We start from the raw sequence: 23,978 nt of genomic DNA on the forward strand, positions 1-23,978 counted from the left end.
TCATGGTGAATCTGATCTTGCATTTATGCAGCAGTAACGTTGATCGCTCGCTGGCTGTTGTATTGTGGTCCACGGTCGTTGATCTAGCAGAGCTACATAGCACAAAACCCGGCCTGGTGCAGGCATGTTGTCCCACTCGAACGAAGAGCCCACCTCCTCGCAGTAACTGTCTTACGCCTCATTCAATCCGCAATGCCCCTCAAATCAGCTATACTCACATCTGGCGTGCGCTCCTTCGTCGGCGTTCTCGGCCCGCTAGGTGTCTCCGGTCTGCTCTGAACACCACTTGCACTGGCATGTAAACTCACATTCTCTCTGAAGGCAACATACTCGCTATCCGCGTAGCCTAGCACATTGCGAATATCAGAGCTGCGCAACCCTTTGATTCTGGCAACTTCGGATGACGAGTAGTTCACCACTGCGCGTCCAATCTCCTCCCCATTCTCTTTCAGCACGAACTGATACCTCCCTCCTGAGGGATTGTATGAATTCGAATCTCCTGTAGGCGAGAGACTCCCGATAGGGATCTTGTCAACAACCACGAGGCGGACTGCTTCTTGTTGCGCGAACGTGCCCTCCACGTCGACAATACCCACGGGGAGCAGCCCGGCTTTGTTCGCTAACGCAAGAGAGGCACCTCGATCGATATAAATCGTACCATGAGGAGCTAGACCGTGGAGGATCCAGAACGCCCTGTTGCGGATCGGCGTAAGAGAAGGGAGAAAGCGGGTATGTAGTGGTGGTTCAGGAGCAGCCAAGGGGACATCTCTTCCAGTTTCGCCATCAATTTCAACCGGCGGGTGGAGGTGGCTAATGATTGCTGCAATGTTGCCTGGTTTCGACGACTTGGTGATAATGGTGCTCGTCCCCGCCGCTGTTGCTAATCGAGCTGCAACAATTTTCGTTGCCATGCCGCCGGTTCCGAGCGCAGAGCCTGCCGAGGAGACGTCTGCTTGGAGCGCGTCGATTTCATCGACCACTGAGATAGGCTTTGCATCGAGGAACTTCCTCGGATTCTTATCGTAGAGGGCATCCACATCCGTCATCAGGAACAAGTAGTCCGCATTAACCATGGCCGCCGTGATAGCACTGAGGGTATCGTTGTCGCCGAACTTGATCTCGCTTACAGCGAGGGTATCGTTCTCATTGACGATTGGGATGACTCCAAATGATAGCGTCTCTGCAAGAGTGTTCTGGGCATTGAGGTATTGCGAGCGGTCCGCGATGTCATTGCGGGTGAGAAGAATCTGGGCGACTGGCTGGCTCATGTGCGCAAAGAGAGAGTCCCAAATGGACATAAGGCGTGACTGGCCTATTGCAGCAAGAGCCTTTCAAGCGTCAGACCACATGGGGCGCTGTTCGCGTACGTTGAGACATACCTGGACTTGAGCAAGATGCTTTGGCTTTTTGGGCATGTTCATCCTTTGCAACCCGACTCCGATGGCTCCAGACGAAACAATGACAACGCGATGGCCATCTCGCCTCAGCTTGATTGCCGTCTCAACTATGAGAGAGAGAATAGACAGTATGGGTTCATGAGTTATTTCGTCCACGATAGACGATGTTCCTGTTTCAAGCACCACTGTAAGCCTCTTTCTGATTTGCCTGAGCAAGCTGGACTTGGTTCTTTTGTTATAAAGGAAAAGCATCGTGTAGACGGGGATATGTACCAATCTTTATGACAATCGTCAAATGCTTTCCTGGCTTCATCATTTTGCTTCCTGCTCCTCAGGCGGCGGACTTTTGGTATTTGTGACACCGCTTGTGAGTTCTGAATCGTCCAAGCATGACTTACCATTTGGAACTAGAATAGGGCCGACTTATGAGGAACGGGCTGGTTGCACGCCCTTTTACGACATCCTGCTTGTACCTCGTAGTATCGGAGCTAAAAAGCATCGACAGCAATTGGAGACGAAAGTAATTCTGACCGCCCTGCATGGGTTGTGCAAGCGAGTCAGATCGCATCTTGGCGATCCATGGACCTGAGGATTTCCTCTTTCGTCTGCAGCTTCATCATCGGAGAAAGCATCCATGGTCAATTAAGGTCGCTCTCTGCTTTCCTTCCCAATCATTTCGTTGTTCGACTCAGCTCGCTCATTATGGCCAAGTCGTCTGCGACTCCTTCCGCACCCTCCACATCTACCCAACAGGATGGCGCAGACTTCCGACCCAGCACGACCTTCTGGAATCGTACGGTCAATTTCACGCTCATGCTGACCGGCCAAATGTCACCTGCTGGGCAGAAAAGGTACTGGGCCGATGCAGATGAGCGGTACAGCGAGTTCGACTGCAAACGGTGCGAGCGGGATAGAGACTACCTGTTAAAATACTCTCCTACCATTCGGTTCATGAACGAGAACATACGGAAACTCGGTGGAGAGCTAGGCCCGCAGAATATCCATTGCAGGACGTGTCGAGGAGAGGAAGAAGCCATGCAAGGCGGGTTTGATCACAAGTACGGGATTAAAATTTGTGCCAACTGGGTCCAAGAACGGTCACAACTGGAGGATGTGCTGGCACATGAGATGGTGCATGCATACGATCATCTGCGGTTCAAGACTAACTTGACGGAGGAAGATGATTTGAGGCATGCGGCTTGTTCAGAGGTCAGCCGAACGCAGCCACTCAAAGGCAACTTGACTAATGAGATGGAGCAGATCCGAGCCAGCAATCTCAGCGGCGAATGTCGCTGGGCAAACGAGTTCTTCCGCAACAAAGTTCTTTCCTTCACCCAGCATCAGCAAGACTGCGTTCGGCGGAGAGCAGTCCTTTCAGTGAGAGGTCGGCCCGGCTGCAAAGACGATGTGCATGCAGTGAAAGTGGTCAATGAAGTGTGGGACAGCTGCTTCCGGGATACCAGACCATTTGATGAGATATACCGGTGATCATACACCTCTCAAGACTTTTAGCTCACAAATCTTTTGGCATGGCGTTGGAGGCAGCATGCTTTTCGTCGACACACCGAAGGATACCATATAGATACGACGACCCCGGCCGCAATCGACTTAACTCCATTCTCCACAGCACGTTAAGACCATCCACATTTTGGCGCCCAACCCCTGCACTATGTGTCTCCTGGGTCATGCTGTATGATTCTTTCCTGTCGTGATATTCAGTCCTTCCACCGGTTTAGGAACTTTTGCACCGCTCCATCGGTGGGTTGGCCGGCCGCAGCAACCTAAAAGAATCAGTGCGCAATCCTTCGGAGGCACGCGAACGTGGACTCACGGGGTTCTCCCGACTGGAAGCCGAGAACGTTAACGGTAAAGTATTCGTGGTTATGGCATCGGGTGTTCCCGCTATTGTCTGGTAAACGGTGTACGCGCTGGTTGGCCATTGAGGGGAAGCGTTTTTTGCAGTGATCTTGGTTTGGGCCATGGGAGGCATGGGGGCGTATCGAATTGTCCCGGTTTGCAGCGTGTAGGGGGTATTATAAACCTCCTCTGCCACAGACGCGGTAGCAGCATCTGCACCTGCTTGGGGAGCTTGGAGGTTGTTTTGGTCGGCTGGACCAGCAGTACCGGTAACAGACCGCAGTCCCTGTTGTACTGATGGGGGAAAGGTACCGCTCATGCTCTTAAGTGTAAAGCGATCGGAGAAGTTTATGACAGTGCCTCCTGTAGCCGCTGAGACGAACTTCAGGAAGTAGGCGTTGGCGACGTCGGCTCCAAGACTAGCGGTCAGAGGAATGGTGATGGAGTTGCCCGTTGTATACGTGCCCGCCGACACCAATGTTGCTAGCGGAATCTGAACACTGGGTTAGCCTTGTATTGTTCCCTCCAAGAGCGTTGAAACACAGGCCTCACATAATCTGATTCGTCGTTTCCTCCAGCGCAGAGGAAGAGTTGATAGTTAGCTAATTGTGAAATGGCTGGCGCCTCGCCGGAGTCTTTCCATTGTATAGCGAGATTGAGTCCGGTGATAGTGTCTCCCGCTTGAGGCGAAACGACTTGGACGTCAGCGCGCACAAACGATAGGGAGGCGGCGGCCAGGAGGCAGATACTCCGTAGGATCATGTTGTCGGAAAATGCTGGAGAGGAGAGTGAAATCGTGTCGAGAAGAGAGCAGACTGTGGGTGAGATAAGTGTACTTCTTGGTAAACGAGTGTCGTGAGCCTCGAGGACTCCGATGGCCTTGGTTGCGGAGGAATCAGCTGAGGGCGCAGTTTGGCAATTTCAGACGCGCACTGCTCCAGGCCACAACCCGCAAATAGCCTTGAGCATCTGCAAGGGACCAATACCCGCCTGGAAACATCACACCGAACCCCGCCGACGGGCCAGTGACAGGTCGCTCTTTTCAGCCTCCTTATTTGCGTCATGGCCGGCTGTCTCTCAGTCGTGCCATCTTGATCAGTTTTCAATATCAGTCAACCGCAACTGCTGAACATGGGCTGGTCTTCGCCAGACAGCTGGCTTACGCAGCTCTTTTCGGGCGATCCCATAATAATTCTCATTGCCTTGCTGGTGACGATAGCCCTCCCGTCATTGGTTCATCTCTACTTTTACACCCAAAATGCCCGCTCCAAAGTCACTCCAACTTTCCTCCTCCTTGGACCCAGCGGTGCAGGCAAGACTTCACTCGCGTCCTTGGTAAATTTCCCAATCGCATTTTACCGGCATTCCGATGGCTAACATAAACCTCAGCTGCAAAAGCGATCCTCCAATCCCGAGGACAGCGAGGCAGATGCCGCCCTAACCCGCGTATCCCAAGTCTCCTCCACTGTCAGCTTACTGCTTTCGCCCTCTATCCCGCTTGGGTCCAATAAATACCGCTCCGAGAACGATGCGCACCTCAAGGACAAGCAACCGACTCCATATGTCCTGATAGATACTCCAGGCCATGGGAAATTGAGATTAGAGGCTGCGTTGTCCCAGATCCAGAATCCAGGGCTGCGCGGCGTCATTTTCGTGGTGGACTCGACTGTCCTTGACGCCAGCGATTCCTCGATATCCCGTGATACGGCCGTCTATCTGCATGACACGCTGCTAGCGATACAGCGCCGGAAGGCCATAGCGAAGACCGCGACAAAGATACCCGTGCTCGTTGCTGCAAACAAGCAGGACCTCTTCACGGCTTTGCCGACAGGTGCCGTCCGGGAGCGTCTGGAAACGGAGATTGAGAGGGTCAGAGTGTCCCAAAGCAAAGGCCTTGGCAGGGTCGGTGAGGATACAGATGCCGATACGGAGGATGATATTCTCGGAGGTGGTGGAGAAGAGAAGTTCAGCTTCAAGCTGATGGCCGAAGAGTATGGGATCAACATTGACGTGCTCGGCGGAGCAGTCAAGGGCGAAGAAGCAGGAAAGGGCGTCAGAAGGTGGGAGGAATGGATCGGCGGCTGCCTGTGATCTTGACGACTCATATGATTCCACGACTGCATGCGATCTGAGCAGGATCGTGATGTGGGTATTTCATTTCATCCTCGACGCGTGACGGGAGGTGATTTATGTCGTTGTAGTCCTCCTCAATCGGGATCCCTCCCACGCCCTCCTTGAGATAGAGCAGCAGGCGATATGCACTGTTTCCATTGAGATAGTAGCGGTGCAATTTCTTGCTTCTGAGAAATCCCAGGCGCTCGTACAACTTCATGGCTGCGGTGTTGGTCTCCTCCGTTTCCAGCGCAATCTCGTCTGCGTCCTTCGCAATCATGAGGTCAATGGCTTTGCTGACCAACGTTGTGGCTATTCCCTTGCCGCGGAACTTTTCCTTCGTAGCCAGCATGGCAATGTATCCTCTCATGGGCCCTTCTCGATGCGGCTCCAGCTTGCAAATGACCACCCCAGCGAGTTTATTATTGTCCGTCGCATCGACTGCCATGAAGCAGTGTTCCGCCCACTGATAGAGAAAGTACCGATACACATAAATGCTGTAGGGCTCCGAGAGGTCTCTGGAGATGAGTTCGCGGATCTGTGGCAGGTATTCGGGCTCTTTGTCGAGCGAGTATTGCAGATAAGTGATGCCGGGCGGGGTGGTCTGAAAGTAAGCACTGGGTGAGACTAGGTCGTCCTTGCTCGCAGGTTGCGGAGTGGAAGCAGCTGCGGCATTGCCGCTCATCATATTCCGCGTCTAGAGAAACGTCGAAATTGCCATGTCCGGGATGGATGGGAGCAAATTGATTGTGGAGGAATTGTGCCTGAAGATCCTGGCCAGAAAGACGCGATGACGAAAACATGTGAAAGTCAATCTGGGTGTCAGTAGAAATTGAGGATGCCAACAAATGTCCACTCGACAATGACAGCACCAACATCCGAACTTCCGCAATTCGTTTCTATTCCCTTGATGTCGGTGCGTGCTCTTCTGCGGCTTCGGTTTTGGCTTGCTAGAGGTATGTGATCGCCAAAATGTCAACGCTCCGACGCCGCATCGTCAATATCCTCAGGGACTCGCCAACTCCATCCCCAGACCAGAGTCGCGATGGCACCCCGGATCCCAATGAAGAGGTCAGCGTGGTGCCAACGAAGAAGCTGGAAAAGCTCACAAAGAGGAGACATAGCAAGAGAAGATCCGGCCTCACGTTTGGGCTCGGCGGTGTCTTGGGACTAATGCTGGCACTACTATTGGCGCAGTCACAGGATATTGTCAAGCTCGAGGGTTTATTGGAAGTCAACCTCGACAGCCTACTGGATGCTATTCCGGCGGGCATCGTCAATGATGTCAAAGACCTCTCAAGGGCAGAGCGGGATGTGGTGAACTACGACTCTTTCTCTGTCGGCCTTCATCTACAGGCCCAAGGGATCCAAGCCCACCATCCCGTCATTATGGTTCCGGGAGTGATCTCGACAGGTTTGGAGTCCTGGTCTACTGCCGAGAAGTCAAGGCCGTACTTTCGAAAGCGCCTGTGGGGCAGTTGGTCAATGATAAGGGCTCTAATAATGGACCAGGCGCTTTGGAAGAAGCACATTATGCTGGACAAAGAGACAGGACTCGATCCACCGGACATCAAGCTACGGGCCGCGCAAGGGTTCGATGCCACCGACTTTTTCATTACTGGGTACTGGATATGGAACAAGATCTTGGAGAATCTTGCAACAATTGGGTATGATTCGACACTAATGTCCACAGCGGCTTACGACTGGCGCCTCTCATATGGGAACCTGGAAGTTCGAGACCAGTATTTCACTCGGCTCAAGAATTACATTGAGCTGGCGCATCTGACCAGCGGTGAGAAGGTTGTCCTTATCTCACATTCGATGGGCAGTCAAGTGCTCTTCTATTTTATGAAGTGGGTGGAGCACAAAGACCACGGTAAGGGTGGTTCCAACTGGGTGAACGCGCACATTGACTCGTGGATCAACATTTCGGGATGCATGCTGGGCACCGCAAAAGATATACCGGCCGTACTGTCAGGCGAAATGAAGGACACCGCCCAGCTAAATTCATTTGCGGTATATGGCTTGGAGAGGTTCCTGTCCAAAGAAGACCGCGCCGAGATCTTCCGCGCCATGCCAGGTATATCTTCTATGCTGCCTAAAGGTGGTGAGGCCGTGTGGGGGAATAGCACGTGGGCACCAGACGACTTACCACCTCCTTTACAGAACAAGACTCATGGCAGTTTTATCTCCTTCAGACCGAAAGGCAACTCCACCCAGGCTATGCGTCCAAATCTCACCATGAATGATGCATTCGATCATCTAATGAACGTCTCGGAGCCGTGGTACGTGGAAACGGTCAAGCACTCCTACTCTCACGGCGTGGCACACACCAAACAAGAGGTCGAACGGAACGAACATCGACCAATGACCTGGCTGAATCCGCTTGAGGCCCGTCTTCCTCATGCCCCCGACTTGAAGATCTACTGCTTCTATGGCATTGGCAAACCAACCGAACGGTCATATTTCTACAGAGAGAAAGAATTCTCGCTCACTGGCTATATCAACATCTCCATCGACACCAGCGTGACCACTCCAAATGGCCGCTTCCAGGATCCGGGTAGCATCGATCATGGAGTCGCAATGGGTGAGGGTGACGGCACAGTCAATCTGATTTCAACGGGGTACATGTGCGCAAAGGGCTGGCGGAAGATTAAGCGCTACAACCCGTCAAACATCAAGATCACAACTTTTGAGATGCCACATGAACCTGACAGGTTCAGTCCTCGTGGCGGGCCGAATACAGGCGATCATGTCGACATATTGGGCCGGAGTTCCTTGAACGATCTGATCCTGAGGGTTGCAGGCGGCAAGGGCGCTCAGATCGAGGATAACTACGAGAGTCGAATTTGGGAGATCAGCGACAAGGTTCAAATTTACAGTGAGGAATGATGGCAACGAATCAAGGAGCTGGACTATGTACACAGTACTCTGGAGGGGGGATGAGGTGTTCTGTGCTGCATAGCGATGGCGTTGGTGTGGGAATGCTGATGGTACGCACATTGGCTTTGGTTGTTCGTGGCAAGACGGGGGATTCGTCTCAGGAACAAGATACCCAAGGCGTACGCTGATAGAATGGTAGTCTCGAAGAGAACACAAGACGTGATGGATCTAGACAACACTGTATGTGTCAATACGTTGCATCTCAAAAGTCCCTTCCACTTCTGGACAACATACTACTGCAAACCGAAATCTATTAGAGGATTTGGCGCTCGGAAAGATGACCCCTTTCAATCCCTCGGAGGCTATCACATGCTTTTGTGGCTGGCGTCCAGAGGCTTCCTTAAGCGGCTCAATCAAGTGTCGATTCGGACCGTTAGCCGGAACGGACCCTCGTTCAGCTGTGGCGTAACCAGCTGCCATGCGCCTTCAATCATCATCCACAATCGAATCCCCCCCATAGCCTGCGCAAGGAGGATCATTCATGCAATCTACAAAAGGAGGGGATATAAACGAGATACCACAATCGCTGGCAACAGGCAAAGGATGACTCGTCACTGAGTGTTGCGAAGGATAGAAACCGCTCTGTCACACGGTCGGATTTGACGCCCCGCGTCGCACAGCGCATCAAGAGTCTTCCATTGCACCGCAAGTCCTTGGACGTCTAGAACGTAAGGTACCATCAGAACCCGGAATGGGTGATTTCTTTGGCTCACTTCACTTTTCAGAAAGGACGACTTCACGGCCTCTGTCTTGTCTCCCTCCCATACTTACATCCCACCTCTCTCCCGGTGCACGATGGCAAAGACCAGCAACCTCATTCCGCTCATCATCCTCGTGATCGTTCTCGGCGTTGTCGCAGTTGTTGGATTTGTGGCCTATTCGATTGCAAACGAGGTCGGGGAGAAGACGCGGCAAAAACTTGAGAGGAAGAATGTCTCATTCTCCAAAGACGGCATGAAAGTCGGAGTGAAGCACGTATCGCAAGAGCAACAGGAGGATGCAGCCCAGAGGTACACCAAGCCTGTTGCGACAAAGAAATGTCCGGAAGTGCTGACGTGGAACGCACAGTGTGATCACAAAAGTCTGGAATAACGCTGCTTGGCCGAACTATCAGTCGCCTATGCTAGGATGGGGTCAAGGCAGCAAGACACCCACAGCAGCAGAGAAGAGAAATCCGTGAGTGTTCCTTGCGCCATGGGTTCCATCCATTCAGTTTGACCACAGCTTCCAAGACGGAACGCTAACCACTGGTGTTCAGATTCCCCCGTCAATCGTCCTCGTCGCAGTCAGTTCCTACTCTCTCACGACAGAGCTCACAGCAGAACAGTTTGTCGAGGACAACATCTGCGCAAGTTCCACTGTCGAGGACAACTTCGACACCAAATAGGACGCGATAGGCCGGATTCCGAAGCAATGCACCCGTGGGCACTGCATGTGGCCTGGCACTCCTGGGAATGCTATTAATCGTGGTTGCACCTGAGCGTGACTGCCGTGAACGGTACAATCGGGAAGATCAATGCGGCATCTACGCTTTCTTGGGCATCATCCCATCAGCTTGGTTGAGCTTCACCAACATTGACAGGATCTCAAATGACAAACTCGAACAGATTTCATGCTTTGAGCAGGCCGATCTAATCGCCTTGAGTTCTAAATGGCATGAGATGATGGACCACCGATGACAGCTCGCGGGCAAGGCACGCTTCAGGTGACAGCTATATACCATGACGTCGCGACTGGGAATGGCACGATTATACCTCATGAACCCCAAAAAGCAAGGAACACAGGGTCTCCGATGAAGTTAACGTCAAGTAGAAATGATTGGAATCCGCAATCTCTGTAGAAATGAAGTATTGCAGGCTTCGTGAACCGAGCATCGTCTGCTCAGATCCGACTCGAAAGTGCTTGATCGTGCATATTTTCGGGCACATCAACACCTCGTATCCGACCCCCAGAAGATATGCTTGAACGGAAGTTCCAGATCAAGATTGGGTGGTTAGTGGGAGCTCTGATAAGTGAAGTGGTCGGTGCTCAGAGCCTCGAAAGATTGCTAGGGCAGCATCACTCATCACATGATTAAGCATCCGCCGATTACTTGAGCAGCCTTTCGTCCGTCACTCAGCTACGAGTGTGCGTACAATAGCAGTCCTTGCAGCATGCACGTCAGCCCGAAGCACGACATGCTAGCCCCAAGAAAGCCTATCAGAACATGCAAGACTGCGTTGTGCGTGCAGATGACCTCGCGTATGAGGACCCTGACTGGCGGTTATTTTCAGCCCTTCAGTGCAGTGGCTTTGATTTGGTATGTACTCGGCTGTACGCGGAAGCCATGGGGGTCTTTTGTGAGCATGAGCTTTTCTTTATGCAAATTGCTCACGTGCAAGAAGGGTTTCGGCCACAAAGCAATTGTCGATCATCCCACAATTCTGGAGCCAGAAGAGGAGCATCGTTGAAAGCAAAACCATACGCGCTCATCTAGACACACGCGCTTCTAAGAGCTAGCGCATGGCAAGGGAAATTGGAGGGCAGATGCAGAGTGGCTCACTGAGCAAATGCGAAGGTGTCTGACGGCCCGGGCGAAGTCGAATCTGCCGGTCGGAGTCCCCAGACTGTTGTAATGTCAGGACAGAGGCTTTAGTGGCAGAGATTGGCAGCAATCCCACGGGTCAGCAATCGCTTATCCCCGGCACCTATCCGAGATCTTCGGTGTCTTGTGCTCAAATGCCCCGTTGCGCCTTCGTGTTCGTGTTCGCGTGAAGCGCTCAATTTATGCCCTTCTCCTGGAGATCTCAGGCAGGCGTGCAAATTGGGAAACGCGATGTGTGCGCGGTTGAAAGAACTTCCAATGCTTCAGTGCTCGGTATCAATGACACGGCCTGGGGAAATTGAGGCGGCACCGTCATGACTTTTGACATCTGCGTGCTTGCATCATCGCACTTGGAAGCATGGCGCGGGTGTGGGAATTCTTATGGTGACGTCGAATTGAGGGAGAATTTTCACAGGAGAGCTGTTTGGAAAGGGGGCAAAAGCTGCGCTCTGGGCCGGGCTGTGGTGGAGCTTCAAGACACCGAGGAGCCTGTCACAAAGCAGCCCCCGAAGTTATGCACCAGGCCTCAGCCACTTGTGCTCGCGGATAATGACTTCTTGGGCATAGAACGCTTTCTCTTTGGCTGGCCTGATTGTATCCTTTCACAAATCGCCTGAGCCACTTTACGAGGTACTGGCCGACGACCCTAGCGACCAGGCACGGCTTGATTAACTAAAAGACGTGGGTACTCGTACCGCAGCCAGTTGCTCGCCGGCCTAGGCTGCTTCCTTTTTGCTTCAAGACTATCCGCCGACATCCACACTCTTGACATGCTCACCTAAGCCCTCACCACTCCCACCTCTCTTCCTCCCAGGTACTCTACTACTTTCCATACCTATCTTCCTTTCTCTTCCGTTTCTGGTTATCATTCTTCCGGACGCCTCGGAAGCCGTGCCCGACTTTTTCAACCCTTCTCCTCGACGTCGCACCCTCCTGTTACCTCGCCATCATCTCTGTCGACTTTCGATAGCATACCAGACCAGCCTCCCCCGAAGCCGAGTCAGCGACTCCGCTCCACACATCGTACCTCTCCGAGCGTTGTCAGGTGTAATGCAGGCCTCTCTTCCGTCCTGGAAGGACGCCGACAGGAAACAGCAAATACAGATACCATGGAAATCCTTACAGCTGTTGGTCCCACATAGACTGCGACGCCGGCTAAGGTCAAAACTGCGGAATCGAACTTCGCCTGCCTCCTCGATATCCGCGCTGAAGACGTCTTTCTCTCCTGCAGATACACTACGATCTCTACAGAATCACAGGTGGACTATCTACGACGGCCAATGGCTACTTCTGGCGGTTGTGGGCATCTTTTCGCTAAGCATAATTGAATATCCTGGTCCCCTGGTCAAGACGGCGGTCGCTACACTCCTCCTCTCATCGTTCATATTCCCTATTACACGACAGTTCTTCCGACCTTTCACGCCCATTGCCGCGTACCTTATTTTCTTCTACGCCTGCAGGTGAGTCCTAGTTTGGGCTTCCTTTGTTCTGCCATGAGCCGCAAAGTTTCTGCTCCACGAGAAACAGGCCTAACATGGTCCCCGACAGGTTTATCCCCTCCGAATGGAGACCGCCGATCTGGGTGAAAGTTCTCCCCGCCCTCGAGAATATCCTCTATGGAGCCAATTTGAGCAACATCCTGTCTGCTCACAAGAATACTGCCTTGGATTTGTTGGCATGGTTCCCCTACGGGTTGGGTCACTTCGGGGGGCCATTCGTGGTAGCAGCCGTCATTTTCATCTTCGGACCTCCTTCAACCCTACCAGTCTTCGGTTTCACCTTTGGCTATATGAATCTGGCCGGGGTCATGATTCAAGTCCTATTCCCGTGCTCCGCTCCGTGGTACGAGAATATGTATGGCTTGGCTCCTGCGAACTACTCGATGAAGGGCTCGCCGGCCGGTCTGGCGCGCATTGATGCCTTGCTTGGATTCGACATGTATACCTCGGGGTTCACAGCCTCTCCAATGGTGTTCGGCGCATTCCCGTCGCTTCACGCCGCCACTTCAACTCTTGAAGCTCTGTTCATGAGCCATGTATTCCCGCGGTACACGCCCTTGTGGGCCTTCTACGCTGCTTGGTTGTGGTGGTCGACGATGTACCTCTCACACCACTACGCGGTTGATCTGGTCGCGGGCAGCTTGATGGCTGGCACTATCTTCTACTTTGCAAAGGCTAAATTCCTGCCGCGACTTCAGCCTGACAAGCGATACAGGTGGGACTATGATTACATTGAGGTCGGGGACACTCAAAATGATTACAGTTATGGTATTGCCGGGCTCCATGGGTCTGATCCCGACAGTGACGAGTGGACGATCGGCTCTTCTTCCTCCATTTCATCTGGCTCATTGAGCCCAACGGAGGAGAGCCCTAAGCAATGGACAGAGGCATATTCCAACCACGAAAGATGAGGACTTGCAACCTTACGGACCTACCTCCACGACGTCACGATTTCTCATCGACGCATACTCGGCGTGATTTGCTCCGGCGTTTCATCACGATTCAACCGATCGCTTCCATAAGGACATAACTTGGCATATGAGCGACGCAATGTCCTGAGTTGAGCACATAGAACAGCTGGCTATCGGGCCACTGTAATCAACACAACGCTACTGGAATTCCGATCCCAACAAGTCTTGCTTCGAGTATCAGGCCGAGCCTATCGCTTCAGCTCCATCCGCCTTCTAATCAGGCTGACTCGAACTGGGATCGGGATCGACATATCCTTCTTCTGAACGAATTTTCCAATTGATCTTCTGTTATGGTCCGGTGTGCCTCGGAGGGGGGACAATGGAGAAGTCCAGCCATTTTGACTATGGATTTCAGCATACAACCGGCGCCGACCACATTGCTGCTGCGGAGTTCGCGTTGCACCAGAAGACCTGCACTTCTGGGTTTTCAAGATTTGTTTGATAACCAGCGGCTACTGTTTACCGTCTGGATTGAGACACTACATTCGCTTTACATATCCCCTTGTACAACACTGATATCGAGACTCATGACCGATACGCCATTCGCTTTATTCGGACGGAGCACACCGACCAGGAAAGAGCAAGCAAGAGGAAGTTGAGGAGTTATTCATTGGGCTTCGAGCATTTATTCGGTACCAGGGCCAGGCCGATTTTAATAGCGTCGGGTCGGTAGCGAAACATTTGAGTGTCGAATGAGCATTCCGGAATGGAACATCTGGACTGGACGAGCGAGTTGTCGCGAAGCAACTCGTGACTCTCGAGTCAAGGCCACCCTGGTCCATCAGCACAATTCGGACTCTATTCAACGCTTCCAGCTCCTCCAAACGTGGTTCAGCCCCAGCCACATCTTTGCCGACGCGATGTGTAGGCTTTGTGGCATGAGGGCACAACTTATGCAAGTTGCCGGCGCTTATTTTGTGTAGCGGGCAACAGCCATCGACACAAGCTGGCTGACCAGGGTTCTTCGCCAGAGCAAGTCGGCTGGAGTGATGGGTGTAGTTTGACGTGTGTACAGAGACGACAGGATGACAGAACGACAGAGTGGTAATCTAATTCTATAATACCTAATGATCGAAGGGCCAAGAAGCCCTTTTTTGAACATTCCTATCTTATGCACTTTTGTTCTTCTGGATTTACACTGTTGGTCGTGGCGAGTCCTCCATGTCAAGCGGCATGGCCTCTAGATCTAGCATGGCCAGGGTGTGAAGCATTGGGTGTTTCATGTGGCTAACGGCGCTGCCTGGATGACCCTGGCACAGTAGAACTGGGCTAGGATGCATACCATACGCGGATCGACAGCGGTCGAGGCGAGGCTGGGCTCGTAATCCACTTCTACCATATGGGCGCTGGTCTTCAACGACAGTCGCGTTTTATGCGTTTTTGCTAGCACCAGCAGCAGCGATATCAGATGAGCTGCTACGATATACTCCATAGCTTCGGCCCAAGCTGAGGGGCTTGAGCATCTCCCGACGCGCCGGCTCTGAGCATTTCTCGAGTATGAAAGGAGCCATCGCAAGTCAAACAGGTAAATTAAAGGTGATGGAGGATGTAGTATGGAGTAACGCAGGTCCAAAGAAAGACAGACTCTACTCCCGAGGCTCAGGACAGCCCCATTGCATGTCTAAGTAGACCATCTACTGTAGACTTGGCTGGCTTGCTCACGTTTGCAAAAGTCAACCCTCCAATTGGTGGCTCTATTCCATACGCCTCAGCACGCCATCCAGTCCCATCCTGCTCAGACAGCTCCTCTTGATCTCCTTGACACTATTGCAGCCGCAGAGCGCCATGCACCGCCTGAAATCCTCATACAGCATCTCCAGCATCTTCTCAACGCCTTTCTGGCCATTGTACGCCAACCCCCAGATCGCGGGCCGACCAACCCAGACACAGTCGGCGCCCAGGGCCAAGGCGATGAAGATGTCGGTCCCCTTCCTGACGCCTCCGTCCATGTGGATCGGAATCCTCCCCTGCGCGGCGTCCACACACTCTACCAACGCGTCGATCGTCGCGGGCACACCGTCCAACTGCCTGCCGCCGTGATTACTGACCAAAATGCCATCACAGCCATGCTGGATCGCCAGCTCGGTATCCTCGGCCGTGACGATCCCCTTGATCCAGATCTGCATTTTAGTCCGCTCCCTCAGCCACGCGATGTCTCTGGCCCAGTTGTGCGAGTCGTCGTTGAACTTTGTGAAGCCGCTGTCGTGCGTCTGCTGGCGGATCTTCTCGCTCGTCCACTCCAGCATGGGGAAAGCCAGGCCCTCGGGCGTGCGGAAGTCGTTGCGCCACTCGTTATACCGCACCCCTAGCACGGGCGAGTCGGCCGTCAGGAAAATGGCCTTGCAGCCCGCGGCCTCGGCGCGCTGGATGATCCGTTCCTGCAGGCCGCGGTCCTTCATCGTGTACAGCTGCATGGCGTGGCTGATCTTGCCGGCGCTGGCGGCAACGACCTCTTCGACAGCGTAGTTCGAGAAGCTCGAGATCGCCATGTTGACGCCGAGCTTGGCGCATGCGCGCGCCGTTGCGAGCTCGCCGTCGATGTGCGCCATCGCCTGGAGCCCAGCGGGGGATACGCAGAGCGGGAACCTGAGGGTACCCCCAAGACATGCAGCTTCGGTGCTGAGCTTCGAGACGTCGATCAGCACGCGAGAGCGTAGTCTGTACTTGTTGAAGGCGGTGCTGTTCTCGTTGATGGTCATTTGATATGTGGAGCCGGAATTGTAGAAGTCTGATACACAGCCAGATTGAGACGTTTGGTGAGCCAGCTGTCTCCTTTCGCGTCTCGGAGTGTGGTTTGTTTCTCATGCGGACCTACCTCTTGCGACTTCGTGGAGCTTCCCATCTGCGACGGCCTTGATGTCTTCCATGCACAAGACGATCGGGTCCTCGTCCTTCACGCCACCCGTGGGAACGAGCACAGGAGCTCCGCCAGCCATTGCTGAAGCGCCAGGGACTGTAATGTTGGACTCGACGGTGGGGTTCTGTTTCTTTCTCTTCTGCGACGATCCTTGGTAATGTGTGGGCACTTGTCAAGACGGTAATATCAAAGCTTCACTCACGGACGGTCAATGCCGACTTCAGCTGTTCATGTAGATTGTATGTTGTTCGAAAGCGATATGTCCGCTAGCCTTCTATCTCAATTGGAGATCTCCGTGCGCCCTTTGATGACATGGCCTCGTCTAAATGCCGACGCCGAATAACATGATTACTCTTGTTCCTAAGCAGCAGTGCAATGGGACGACAGCCAGGGCAGGCATGGGGCGGTGAACATCCGAGGGGGTACTGGATGCCTGGTGATCACCTGGCGGAGTTTCTGAGGAACAAGGATGTCTAGGGACAAGCACCACCTGTAGTCCTCCAGGATCTTTTCACACGAGGCCAAGCCAGCTTTGTATTAGTCCCAGCAAGCATGACAAGGCCATGTATCAGTGTCTATGCAGCAAAGCAAGGCCGGGGCAAGAGTGGATTTCAGGATATGTCCGGGAAATGATGATGGAGCGTGATACGGAACAGGTGAGCTGCCTCCCTCTGAAGGCTCAATGGCGAAACGCAGAGGGACATTCAAGGACGCGGCCGCAATTAAACAACGGAATCGGAAGAGGAGACTGAATCTTTGTTCAAGTTCTCTGTTGCAGCACCATTGCTTTTGACCCAGCCGTTATACGATAGCCATCGAACCTGGCGCATCAGGGTGCTTGTTTCGACCACATTATGAAGGATTGCTTGTCCTCTCAGAGCCCGCAGAGTCCTTTCCAATTCGAACTCCATTCCATTTCAGCAGGCAAGAAACACGAAATGTACAAGTGCTAATTGCAAGGCTGAACGCGGCAGAATCGAACAGACTGTAAACCGACTTTTGATATCGCGTAGCGGCTTCCCCTCGTCCTTAGACACGGCCATTCTCCTTGTCCAACGTCTTCTAACTCCCATTCAACGCATTTGCTCATCGAGGATCTTCTTCACCTCGACACCACTCAGGCCAGGCCCGTTAAGAATAACACTTTGAACAGCCCCGAAAGCGTGGGTAGAGAGCCACGTCCCAGGGATCTCGAACTCGAGGATCGTGAAGCACATCCCAATCTCTGCGTCTCCAAGTGGGACCCTCATGCTGCCTTTGATATCTTTGATCAGCTGGTTTATGCTGAATGACACTCTGGAGCGAACTTTGCTTGGACTCGAGTGGACCGATGAGATGAAGGTCGAGCTCAGCTTTCTCTGTTGCTTCATACGGAGAATTTCGACCACTTCCGAGATGCGGCCCACAGCGTATCGGCGAAGGACTGCGTCTGGGGATTCGGATGCCGCGGATGCACTCGCAGCCGCTTTGGCTCTGACACGATCCAGCAGAGAGAGGGTTCGATTCTTAACGGTCTCCGGTTTCTGGACTTCAGCATCTTGTGTATCTTTGATTGATTGGACGGCAAATTGTGCGCCCTGCCGATTCTGTGCTTGAGTAGAAAGTCCCAAGATCTCCCTTCGAGCAGCTTCAGCTTTCCCTCTCCGTGCTTGGGTCTGAATTCCAACGGCAAATTCCAGCTTGGGAAAGTTGCGAACCTCGCCGTGGACCCAGCAGTTTGGGTTCTTTCGAGACGAAATCCAGAGGCCTTCGATTTCTGCTTCATAAAGCTGCTGTAGGTTGTACTCATCCCAACGTGAGCTTGTCGTTCTGTTGCTCCCCCAGCCCACGTACTCGACGCTGTAACGAATGTAGTCAGTGCCGGTCATTGTCAACTTGAATGGTCCTTCCTGGTGTTTGAGAAGACGGCCACTAAAGTGCGTCGTAACGTCCAGTTCATAGATGGCCAGCATGCGTTGTATGTCTTCGTTGGAGACCGTGTGCTTCTTCCATAATCGCGTGACAGAAGCTGACAAACTAGCCAGACTGGCTGGTGCTGTTTGACCATTATGGACGATGTGGAGTGAAAGGGCTTTGAGGAACGCTGCATGTAACGACACAAAGTCCTGCAGCACCGGAGGAAGGGCTTGCTGCATCCGAACGGCAAACTTGGAGTCGAGCGAAAGCTGGCGAAAACTGATCGTCGGAGATAGTTCATGGTCAACCGGACTCTGTCTTTGGCTGGAGGGAGGTGTTGGATGTTGCACTTTGGCCTTCGTAGATGTTAGTATGTACGTAGGTAAGATGGTGATATACCAGACCTTCTTCGCTTTAACGGAGCTGAGCGGTGCATCCACTGGTTCGGCCTCGCTGTCGTCCTCGACTTCATCACGTTTGCGCTTGGGGACGTGCTTGCCCTTCTGCTTGACCGATGTCTTGGAGGTGACCGCTTGTTTGAGGGCAGCCTCTTCCAGTTCCTCTTTTACGGCCGGGTGATTGCTGATGAGCTTTGAAACTTTGGCATTGGTGCGAACGCTGGTTTGTCGTTTACTGACTCGAGTTGATGTTCCACGAACGGAAGGAGCCATGACAGGTATCAGAAGGAAGGTGCGACCGTAGATGGATACTCAAACACCACTGTCTGCAAGAGTAGGAGACAAAAATACAATTAGGACAGGGAAAGGAACAACCAGCTCGAGCATTAGCCCGGGGGATGACTCGTGATGGTTTGAATTCACTTCATTGAAGAACGTCCAAGTTCGATGCTTGAGATCTGAACGAGACGCGTCGTTACGCGACCGCGTATGCACTAGCCGGATGTGGCTATATTGCCGGTTCCCAGCTTCGCCAGCCACGCGATAATCGACGAACTAGACACGCCGGTTCATTCTTAGACCACGCAAATACGGAGTAATTTCATCCTCATTCACAGATTTACCGCCCAACGCCTGCGCTAATTAACAATGCATTGCCCATTGTCAGACCGCTAGTCCTCAGCATCAGGAACATAGACGTCGTCCGCTCCTAGCCGGGGAATGGAATCTTGCTCGATCTGGTCGTCTTCGCTATCATATGCCCGGCCTTTGCCCTTGTCCTCCTTTTTCGCCGCATCATCCAGCTTCTCATTTGTCTCGTCCGGCCTCTGCGGTGCCGGTGGGCGCGTAGCATTGAAGATGGACTCCGTGCTTTCGTCAGGAATATCGGCCTTTTCTGATATACCTTTGATCGCGTGCACAGGGTCGTTCTCGAACTTTGGTTCCGGCGCGGGTTGATCGAATATTGTTGCGATCGTTTGCATTGTCAGGCTGTCACTATCGGTGGTCTTCAAGACATGCTTTCGATCACTCCAATACTCTAACCCTCCGATCTCTGCATTCGCGGCGTCAACTGCGGCGAGAAGATTGTCGATCCTGCGGCTTTCAGCATCACCCCCTGGTTTTTCGTCGTCTTCGTGATCCTGACGGTGTTGGCGCGCCTCATTTGCTGTCTTCTTAAGATAGGATAGGAGCTGTGTCCTGGAAGTCTGGAAGACAAGGAAAGACATGATTTGGGGAATGTGGTCCTTCAGATATGCCAATTCCTCTCCACCTTGCTTGACAAACTTCTTCACCACCTCGATCTTCTCCCGGTCGATCTTCGCGAGCTTGAGCGCTGTAAGAAGGCTCGCGATGTCCTTAACGTCCTCCGGCAGTTCTTCGATATCGATGGTACTGGGGAAGCTGATGAAGCTCGAAGGCCGAGCGGTTTTAGCGGTGCCGTCTACAGCATCAATCGGACTACGATCGCGCTTAGAATGGATCGTGAAGTAATCGCCAGTCAGGTTGTGCGCCTCGCTCATGGTCCCAGGCCTACCCCTTCTACCTTCGAAGTCCCGTTTGACGCGCTTTCTCAGCCATCTTCTCCGCCTCACGAATGAGTGGAACCAAGGATGCGTGCCATGCCAGACCCAATTCCGTCCAAAAGCGAAGGAATATTGCCAACCTTCCTCGTCTACATCGTGGCTCATGTCGACATACCAGGTCTTCCACGCCCATGCCCAGCTTGGGTCAGGTACTTGCGCATTCGTGATATCAACCGGTGAATCCTTGAAGTCTTTGTTCGTCCATGGGCCAGGGTCGATGGGCATGAGGGAAGAGTGCGAATAGAGAGGGATACCGCAGAAGAAAGACCCGCGCTGATTCTCGTATAAAATATCGATTTCTGAGACTTCCTCTTTAAGCCTTCTTGACTCCCGTCTTCTTTTGTCCGCACTCTGACGCCCTCGTTCCACTGGCACGTCAACTGGCTCGGCGGACGCGAAGTCCACCGTCTGCGTCCTAGGTTGAGCCTCGACATGTTGTGCGGGCTGTCGTGACACTGACTTCGACGAAGGATCTTCCGCCCTGGTCACACCATCCGTTTTGGAGTGGTACCGGCCCTGCTGATATTTGGCATACCTCCGTCGTGTAAATTGACCCTTCAGGGAATCTCTAGTCCCCCTCCTAGCTAGCTCTTTTGAGCTTGTGCTGGGGGAGCCAGATCGGGGCTCATCCCCAGACCCGGCGTCGTTCCCTTGGTCAGTGGTGTCGAGAAGGGAGATTTCATGGTCGAAGGAATCAGCCGGACCGTCATGCGTGGTAATGCGAGTCACGATCTTGGAGACATTTTCGGACATGCCTCTAGCGGCCGAAACTGAGTAGTGAACGTGGACCTTAGGTTCTCAGCTCCAAGCGGAAGCAAGGATTGGGGCTGCGCAAGTGACAATTAGATTTCCGTCAAGATCACTCAGAGCCGAGGGATGTTTCCGTCCAGCGTCACTACTGAGCACGTAAAAGAAGGGGATGGGTCAAGGAAAATGGGATAGGAACGGAATGGCGGAAAGCTGGACAGTACGGAGTACGGAGTGTGCGAAAAGAGAGTGTGGCGCTGAGAGCAGCCTGGAGCATTTCACGTCCATAGTGTTTACGTCGTCGCCGCAGGCGCAGGCACCACAGGCTTCTGGCTTTTGTGGCTGGTTCGCCCCGCTTCTTGCACCTTGATTCTGATGCCTCCAATGATGTCACTGCTAAAGAGCAGCTGGATGCGTGCAGCTGCACATTCGACGAGCTTCTGGCCGGGATAATCATTCCACCTTGGCTTGGTGATTGACCGCCGAGCTCTCCACTACCATTGCTCTGGCTTTTTGACCTCCTCTTCCTTTGGTACGAGCTGCCCTGAGCCCCTCAGACAACATTGAGCGATTCAGTTCCAGACAACCACCGTTCCTAAACCACTTCACATCGAAGCCTTCCGTCATGTCATCGAATCGAGCATTCACGCTACTTGGTGTGGCTGCCGCGGGTGGTGTCGGCTATTACCTCTATAACGCTGGAGGAGATCCAAAGGTTGCCCAGAAGAAGTTTGAAGGTATGAGGAGATAGCAGTGCCGATTCTCAACCTCTACTGACGTGATGAACAGCCGATGCCTCCAAGGTCTCCTCTCAGATAAAGAGCGACTTGCCTGGTAGAGAAAAGGAAGCCAAGAAAGAGGGAGAAGCACTAGCAAACCAAGCCAGCCACAAGTTCGATCAAGCTGTAGGTTTCTGAGCCGGGTACTTGTGATCTATATGCTGACGATGCAGTCGGCCGATGCCAAAACCAAACTCTCCGAGGCCGAAGCTAGAGCGAAGGAAATGAGCCAGAAGACTGGTAAAGAGATCAACAGCGCCATCGACAAGTTTGACAAGACTGTGGAAGAGAAGGCTGCAAAGGCGAAGAGCGGCATCAGCAGCTGGTTCGGCGGCAAGTAATCGTCACAATGAACTTCTGGCGTCGGCGTCGGCGAGATGTTAATCTGAACGGCTTTGGACAACTTGCTCCCTCCTGAGAAGTTTCAAATTGAGAAGCCGATACCCGGAATTAATGATTCAACGATCGCACAGCATGGATTTAGTTGCAGGCTCAAAAGAGCGCTGGGGATGTACAGGACGAACCTTGGAGGTGCTTGACCCGGTGTCAGCCTCTTCTTGATCTCTCATTTATCATGCCCTGATCTTTGCTTCATTGTTTCTTGCATAACTGTACAACGAGAGATTGATATGTATCAGGAACTCCAGTTTCTCTCGGTGCCTATGCCCGTGCAATGAAGTTAACTTGGTGCTCCCCGTTCTGCCCTATCCCTCTTTCTAACTTTTCTGCCTCTCGAGGAAGACCGCCCCCCGATGTCCCATATCTACTCGTTCTCTAGTCGAATACCCAGTGGCATGACGCGTCCCTCATGCAGAGAAGATACTGCCAAGGCTCTTTTTCACGTCTCGCCCAACCATTCATCAAGTTCCTCCATGCACACATGCAGCCAAGGAAGATCGAGGCCTGGTATACAACACCTCTCGGAAAGAAGGCACGGCTCCGTCCCACAGACGGTTCTACTAAGCTAGGTATAAAGTGAGCAAGCGTTTGATGCGCTGGCATTCAGCGTAACCGGGGGCCCATGACATGCATGAACTGCTGCTGGTGACAGGCGAAGTTCGAGCGAAGTAGCCCTATTTGCTTTCATTCGTGACTCGGCCTCTCAAACAAAAGGTTTGCTGCTTTACCTCTCTCTCAAGTTTTCCTCTGCACATTGAAGCTCCCAAGCCATAGCCACCACGAACACCAAAATGTCGTTTTTCAAGAAACTCAAAGATGAACTCAAGGAGATGTTGAATGATGACGACGACAAGGACAAGAAGAAGGCCGAAGAGCATAAGAAAAAGGACGAAGGAGGTGAGACGCAGAGGGTGTGATCACATCCCTCTTTGCAATACTGATCTTTGGGCCCCTTCAGGTCACGGCCACGGCGAAACCAGAGACTATCACAACCAGCCCGCACCAGATATGTATGGACAACATCAACAGCAGCAGCATTACCCTACCTATGGCAGTCCTCCCCCGTCTGGGCCTCAGCTTCCTCCAGGTTGGATAGCACAATGGGATCAGACCAGCCAGCGGTACTATTATGTTGAACAAGCGACCGGCCGGACACAGTGGGAGCAACCGATCTGGCAAGGAGGCCCACCACCACCCCCAGCAGGCGGACCAGGGTATTACCAGAGCTACGGCCATGCCATGCCGCCTGGCATGCCATATCAGCAAGGACATGATGCCAACCAGCGCGCATACTATGGTGATGTCCGTGCTCAAGAAAAGAAAGGCCATGGAATGGGCACAGTGCTTGCTGCCGGCGTAGGCGGTGCGGCAGTAGGTGCACTCGCTGCAAACGCGTTGGATGACAGTGACGACGGTAAGTGGCCTTACCCGAAGCTCAAGTCACTGCCACAGATTGGGTGCTAACTCAGGTTGTTGTAGAGCACCACGCCGCTCCCGCCGCAGCGCCTTATGGATACGGCGCGCCACCTCCAGCGGCGGCCCCTGTACCTCTTGAAGACAACCCCGACCTGTCATCCAGCCAACGGGAATCCCTCGAAGAAGCACGCGAGGACCTCGAGGAGGCTCAGGAGAAGGTTGCGGAAGAAGGCTCAAGTGCATCGAGCAGTGATATTGAAGACTTGCAGGAGGCCAGAGAAGAGTATCATAGCGAGGTGGAGAGTGCGCATGAGGAATTGGAGGACTGATACTTCTTAATGCCCTTGGTATCTCCCGCTCGATGGACTGCTACTCAGGGGCAAGCGGCCAACACAAAGGAACTCGGCGCTGAGGCTGCTTGGGACGAGAGACGCGCATCGTTAGTTGTTGTCACAACCCAAGCAAGTGCAAAATTGCTGCATCTCAGCTGCCATATTGTGTTTCCAGCAGCAGAGCACAAGATGAGACCTATCGAGG

The 23,978-nt window shown here is 53.0% G+C and overlaps 13 protein-coding genes across 13 annotated transcripts; 7 read left to right on the plus strand and 6 right to left on the minus strand.

Moving 5' to 3' along the window:
* Positions 1-182: 182 nt before the first annotated feature.
* A1O7_03714 (glutamate 5-kinase) lies at positions 183-1,415 on the minus strand (the record flags this gene model as incomplete). The annotated part of the gene is made up of 2 exons (XM_007757731.1): positions 183-1,328; positions 1,380-1,415. 2 exons carry the CDS (start codon positions 1,413-1,415, stop codon positions 183-185), a joined length of 1,182 nt encoding a protein of 393 aa, XP_007755921.1.
* Positions 1,416-2,099: 684 nt separating this feature from the next.
* Positions 2,100-2,885, plus strand: A1O7_03715 (uncharacterized protein; the record flags this gene model as incomplete). Its single annotated transcript, XM_007757732.1, has 1 exon — positions 2,100-2,885. One exon carries the CDS (start codon positions 2,100-2,102, stop codon positions 2,883-2,885), a length of 786 nt encoding a protein of 261 aa, XP_007755922.1.
* Positions 2,886-3,112: 227 nt separating this feature from the next.
* Positions 3,113-4,016, minus strand: A1O7_03716 (uncharacterized protein; the record flags this gene model as incomplete). The annotated part of the gene is made up of 3 exons (XM_007757733.1): positions 3,113-3,178; positions 3,229-3,747; positions 3,807-4,016. 3 exons carry the CDS (start codon positions 4,014-4,016, stop codon positions 3,113-3,115), a joined length of 795 nt encoding a protein of 264 aa, XP_007755923.1.
* A 369-nt stretch (positions 4,017-4,385) lies between these two features.
* Positions 4,386-5,345, plus strand: A1O7_03717 (uncharacterized protein; the record flags this gene model as incomplete). The annotated part of the gene is made up of 2 exons (XM_007757734.1): positions 4,386-4,589; positions 4,644-5,345. 2 exons carry the CDS (start codon positions 4,386-4,388, stop codon positions 5,343-5,345), a joined length of 906 nt encoding a protein of 301 aa, XP_007755924.1.
* Positions 5,346-5,355: 10 nt separating this feature from the next.
* On the minus strand, positions 5,356-6,054 carry A1O7_03718 (ribosomal-protein-alanine N-acetyltransferase; the record flags this gene model as incomplete). Its single annotated transcript, XM_007757735.1, has 1 exon — positions 5,356-6,054. One exon carries the CDS (start codon positions 6,052-6,054, stop codon positions 5,356-5,358), a length of 699 nt encoding a protein of 232 aa, XP_007755925.1.
* Positions 6,055-6,338: 284 nt separating this feature from the next.
* Positions 6,339-8,258, plus strand: A1O7_03719 (phospholipid:diacylglycerol acyltransferase; the record flags this gene model as incomplete). The annotated part of the gene is made up of 1 exon (XM_007757736.1): positions 6,339-8,258. The coding sequence occupies one exon, from the start codon at positions 6,339-6,341 to the stop codon at positions 8,256-8,258; it is 1,920 nt and encodes a 639-aa protein (XP_007755926.1).
* Positions 8,259-9,104: 846 nt separating this feature from the next.
* A1O7_03720 (uncharacterized protein) lies at positions 9,105-9,401 on the plus strand (the record flags this gene model as incomplete). Its single annotated transcript, XM_007757737.1, has 1 exon — positions 9,105-9,401. The coding sequence occupies one exon, from the start codon at positions 9,105-9,107 to the stop codon at positions 9,399-9,401; it is 297 nt and encodes a 98-aa protein (XP_007755927.1).
* A 2,542-nt stretch (positions 9,402-11,943) lies between these two features.
* Positions 11,944-13,303, plus strand: A1O7_03721 (uncharacterized protein; the record flags this gene model as incomplete). The annotated part of the gene is made up of 2 exons (XM_007757738.1): positions 11,944-12,353; positions 12,442-13,303. The coding sequence occupies 2 exons, from the start codon at positions 11,944-11,946 to the stop codon at positions 13,301-13,303; spliced, it is 1,272 nt and encodes a 423-aa protein (XP_007755928.1).
* A 1,754-nt stretch (positions 13,304-15,057) lies between these two features.
* Positions 15,058-16,299, minus strand: A1O7_03722 (uncharacterized protein; the record flags this gene model as incomplete). The annotated part of the gene is made up of 2 exons (XM_007757739.1): positions 15,058-16,091; positions 16,179-16,299. The coding sequence occupies 2 exons, from the start codon at positions 16,297-16,299 to the stop codon at positions 15,058-15,060; spliced, it is 1,155 nt and encodes a 384-aa protein (XP_007755929.1).
* A 994-nt stretch (positions 16,300-17,293) lies between these two features.
* Positions 17,294-18,787, minus strand: A1O7_03723 (uncharacterized protein; the record flags this gene model as incomplete). The annotated part of the gene is made up of 1 exon (XM_007757740.1): positions 17,294-18,787. The coding sequence occupies one exon, from the start codon at positions 18,785-18,787 to the stop codon at positions 17,294-17,296; it is 1,494 nt and encodes a 497-aa protein (XP_007755930.1).
* Positions 18,788-19,185: 398 nt separating this feature from the next.
* Positions 19,186-20,853, minus strand: A1O7_03724 (uncharacterized protein; the record flags this gene model as incomplete). Its single annotated transcript, XM_007757741.1, has 1 exon — positions 19,186-20,853. The coding sequence occupies one exon, from the start codon at positions 20,851-20,853 to the stop codon at positions 19,186-19,188; it is 1,668 nt and encodes a 555-aa protein (XP_007755931.1).
* Positions 20,854-21,472: 619 nt separating this feature from the next.
* A1O7_03725 (uncharacterized protein) lies at positions 21,473-21,967 on the plus strand (the record flags this gene model as incomplete). Its single annotated transcript, XM_007757742.1, has 3 exons — positions 21,473-21,584; positions 21,637-21,752; positions 21,800-21,967. 3 exons carry the CDS (start codon positions 21,473-21,475, stop codon positions 21,965-21,967), a joined length of 396 nt encoding a protein of 131 aa, XP_007755932.1.
* Positions 21,968-22,816: 849 nt separating this feature from the next.
* A1O7_03726 (uncharacterized protein) lies at positions 22,817-23,770 on the plus strand (the record flags this gene model as incomplete). The annotated part of the gene is made up of 3 exons (XM_007757743.1): positions 22,817-22,922; positions 22,984-23,439; positions 23,505-23,770. 3 exons carry the CDS (start codon positions 22,817-22,819, stop codon positions 23,768-23,770), a joined length of 828 nt encoding a protein of 275 aa, XP_007755933.1.
* Between the last annotated feature and the right edge of the window lie 208 nt (positions 23,771-23,978).

Source organism: Cladophialophora yegresii (genome assembly GCF_000585515.1).
Source record: "Cladophialophora yegresii CBS 114405 chromosome Unknown aczIN-supercont1.3, whole genome shotgun sequence".
Taxonomy (NCBI): domain Eukaryota; kingdom Fungi; phylum Ascomycota; class Eurotiomycetes; order Chaetothyriales; family Herpotrichiellaceae; genus Cladophialophora; species Cladophialophora yegresii.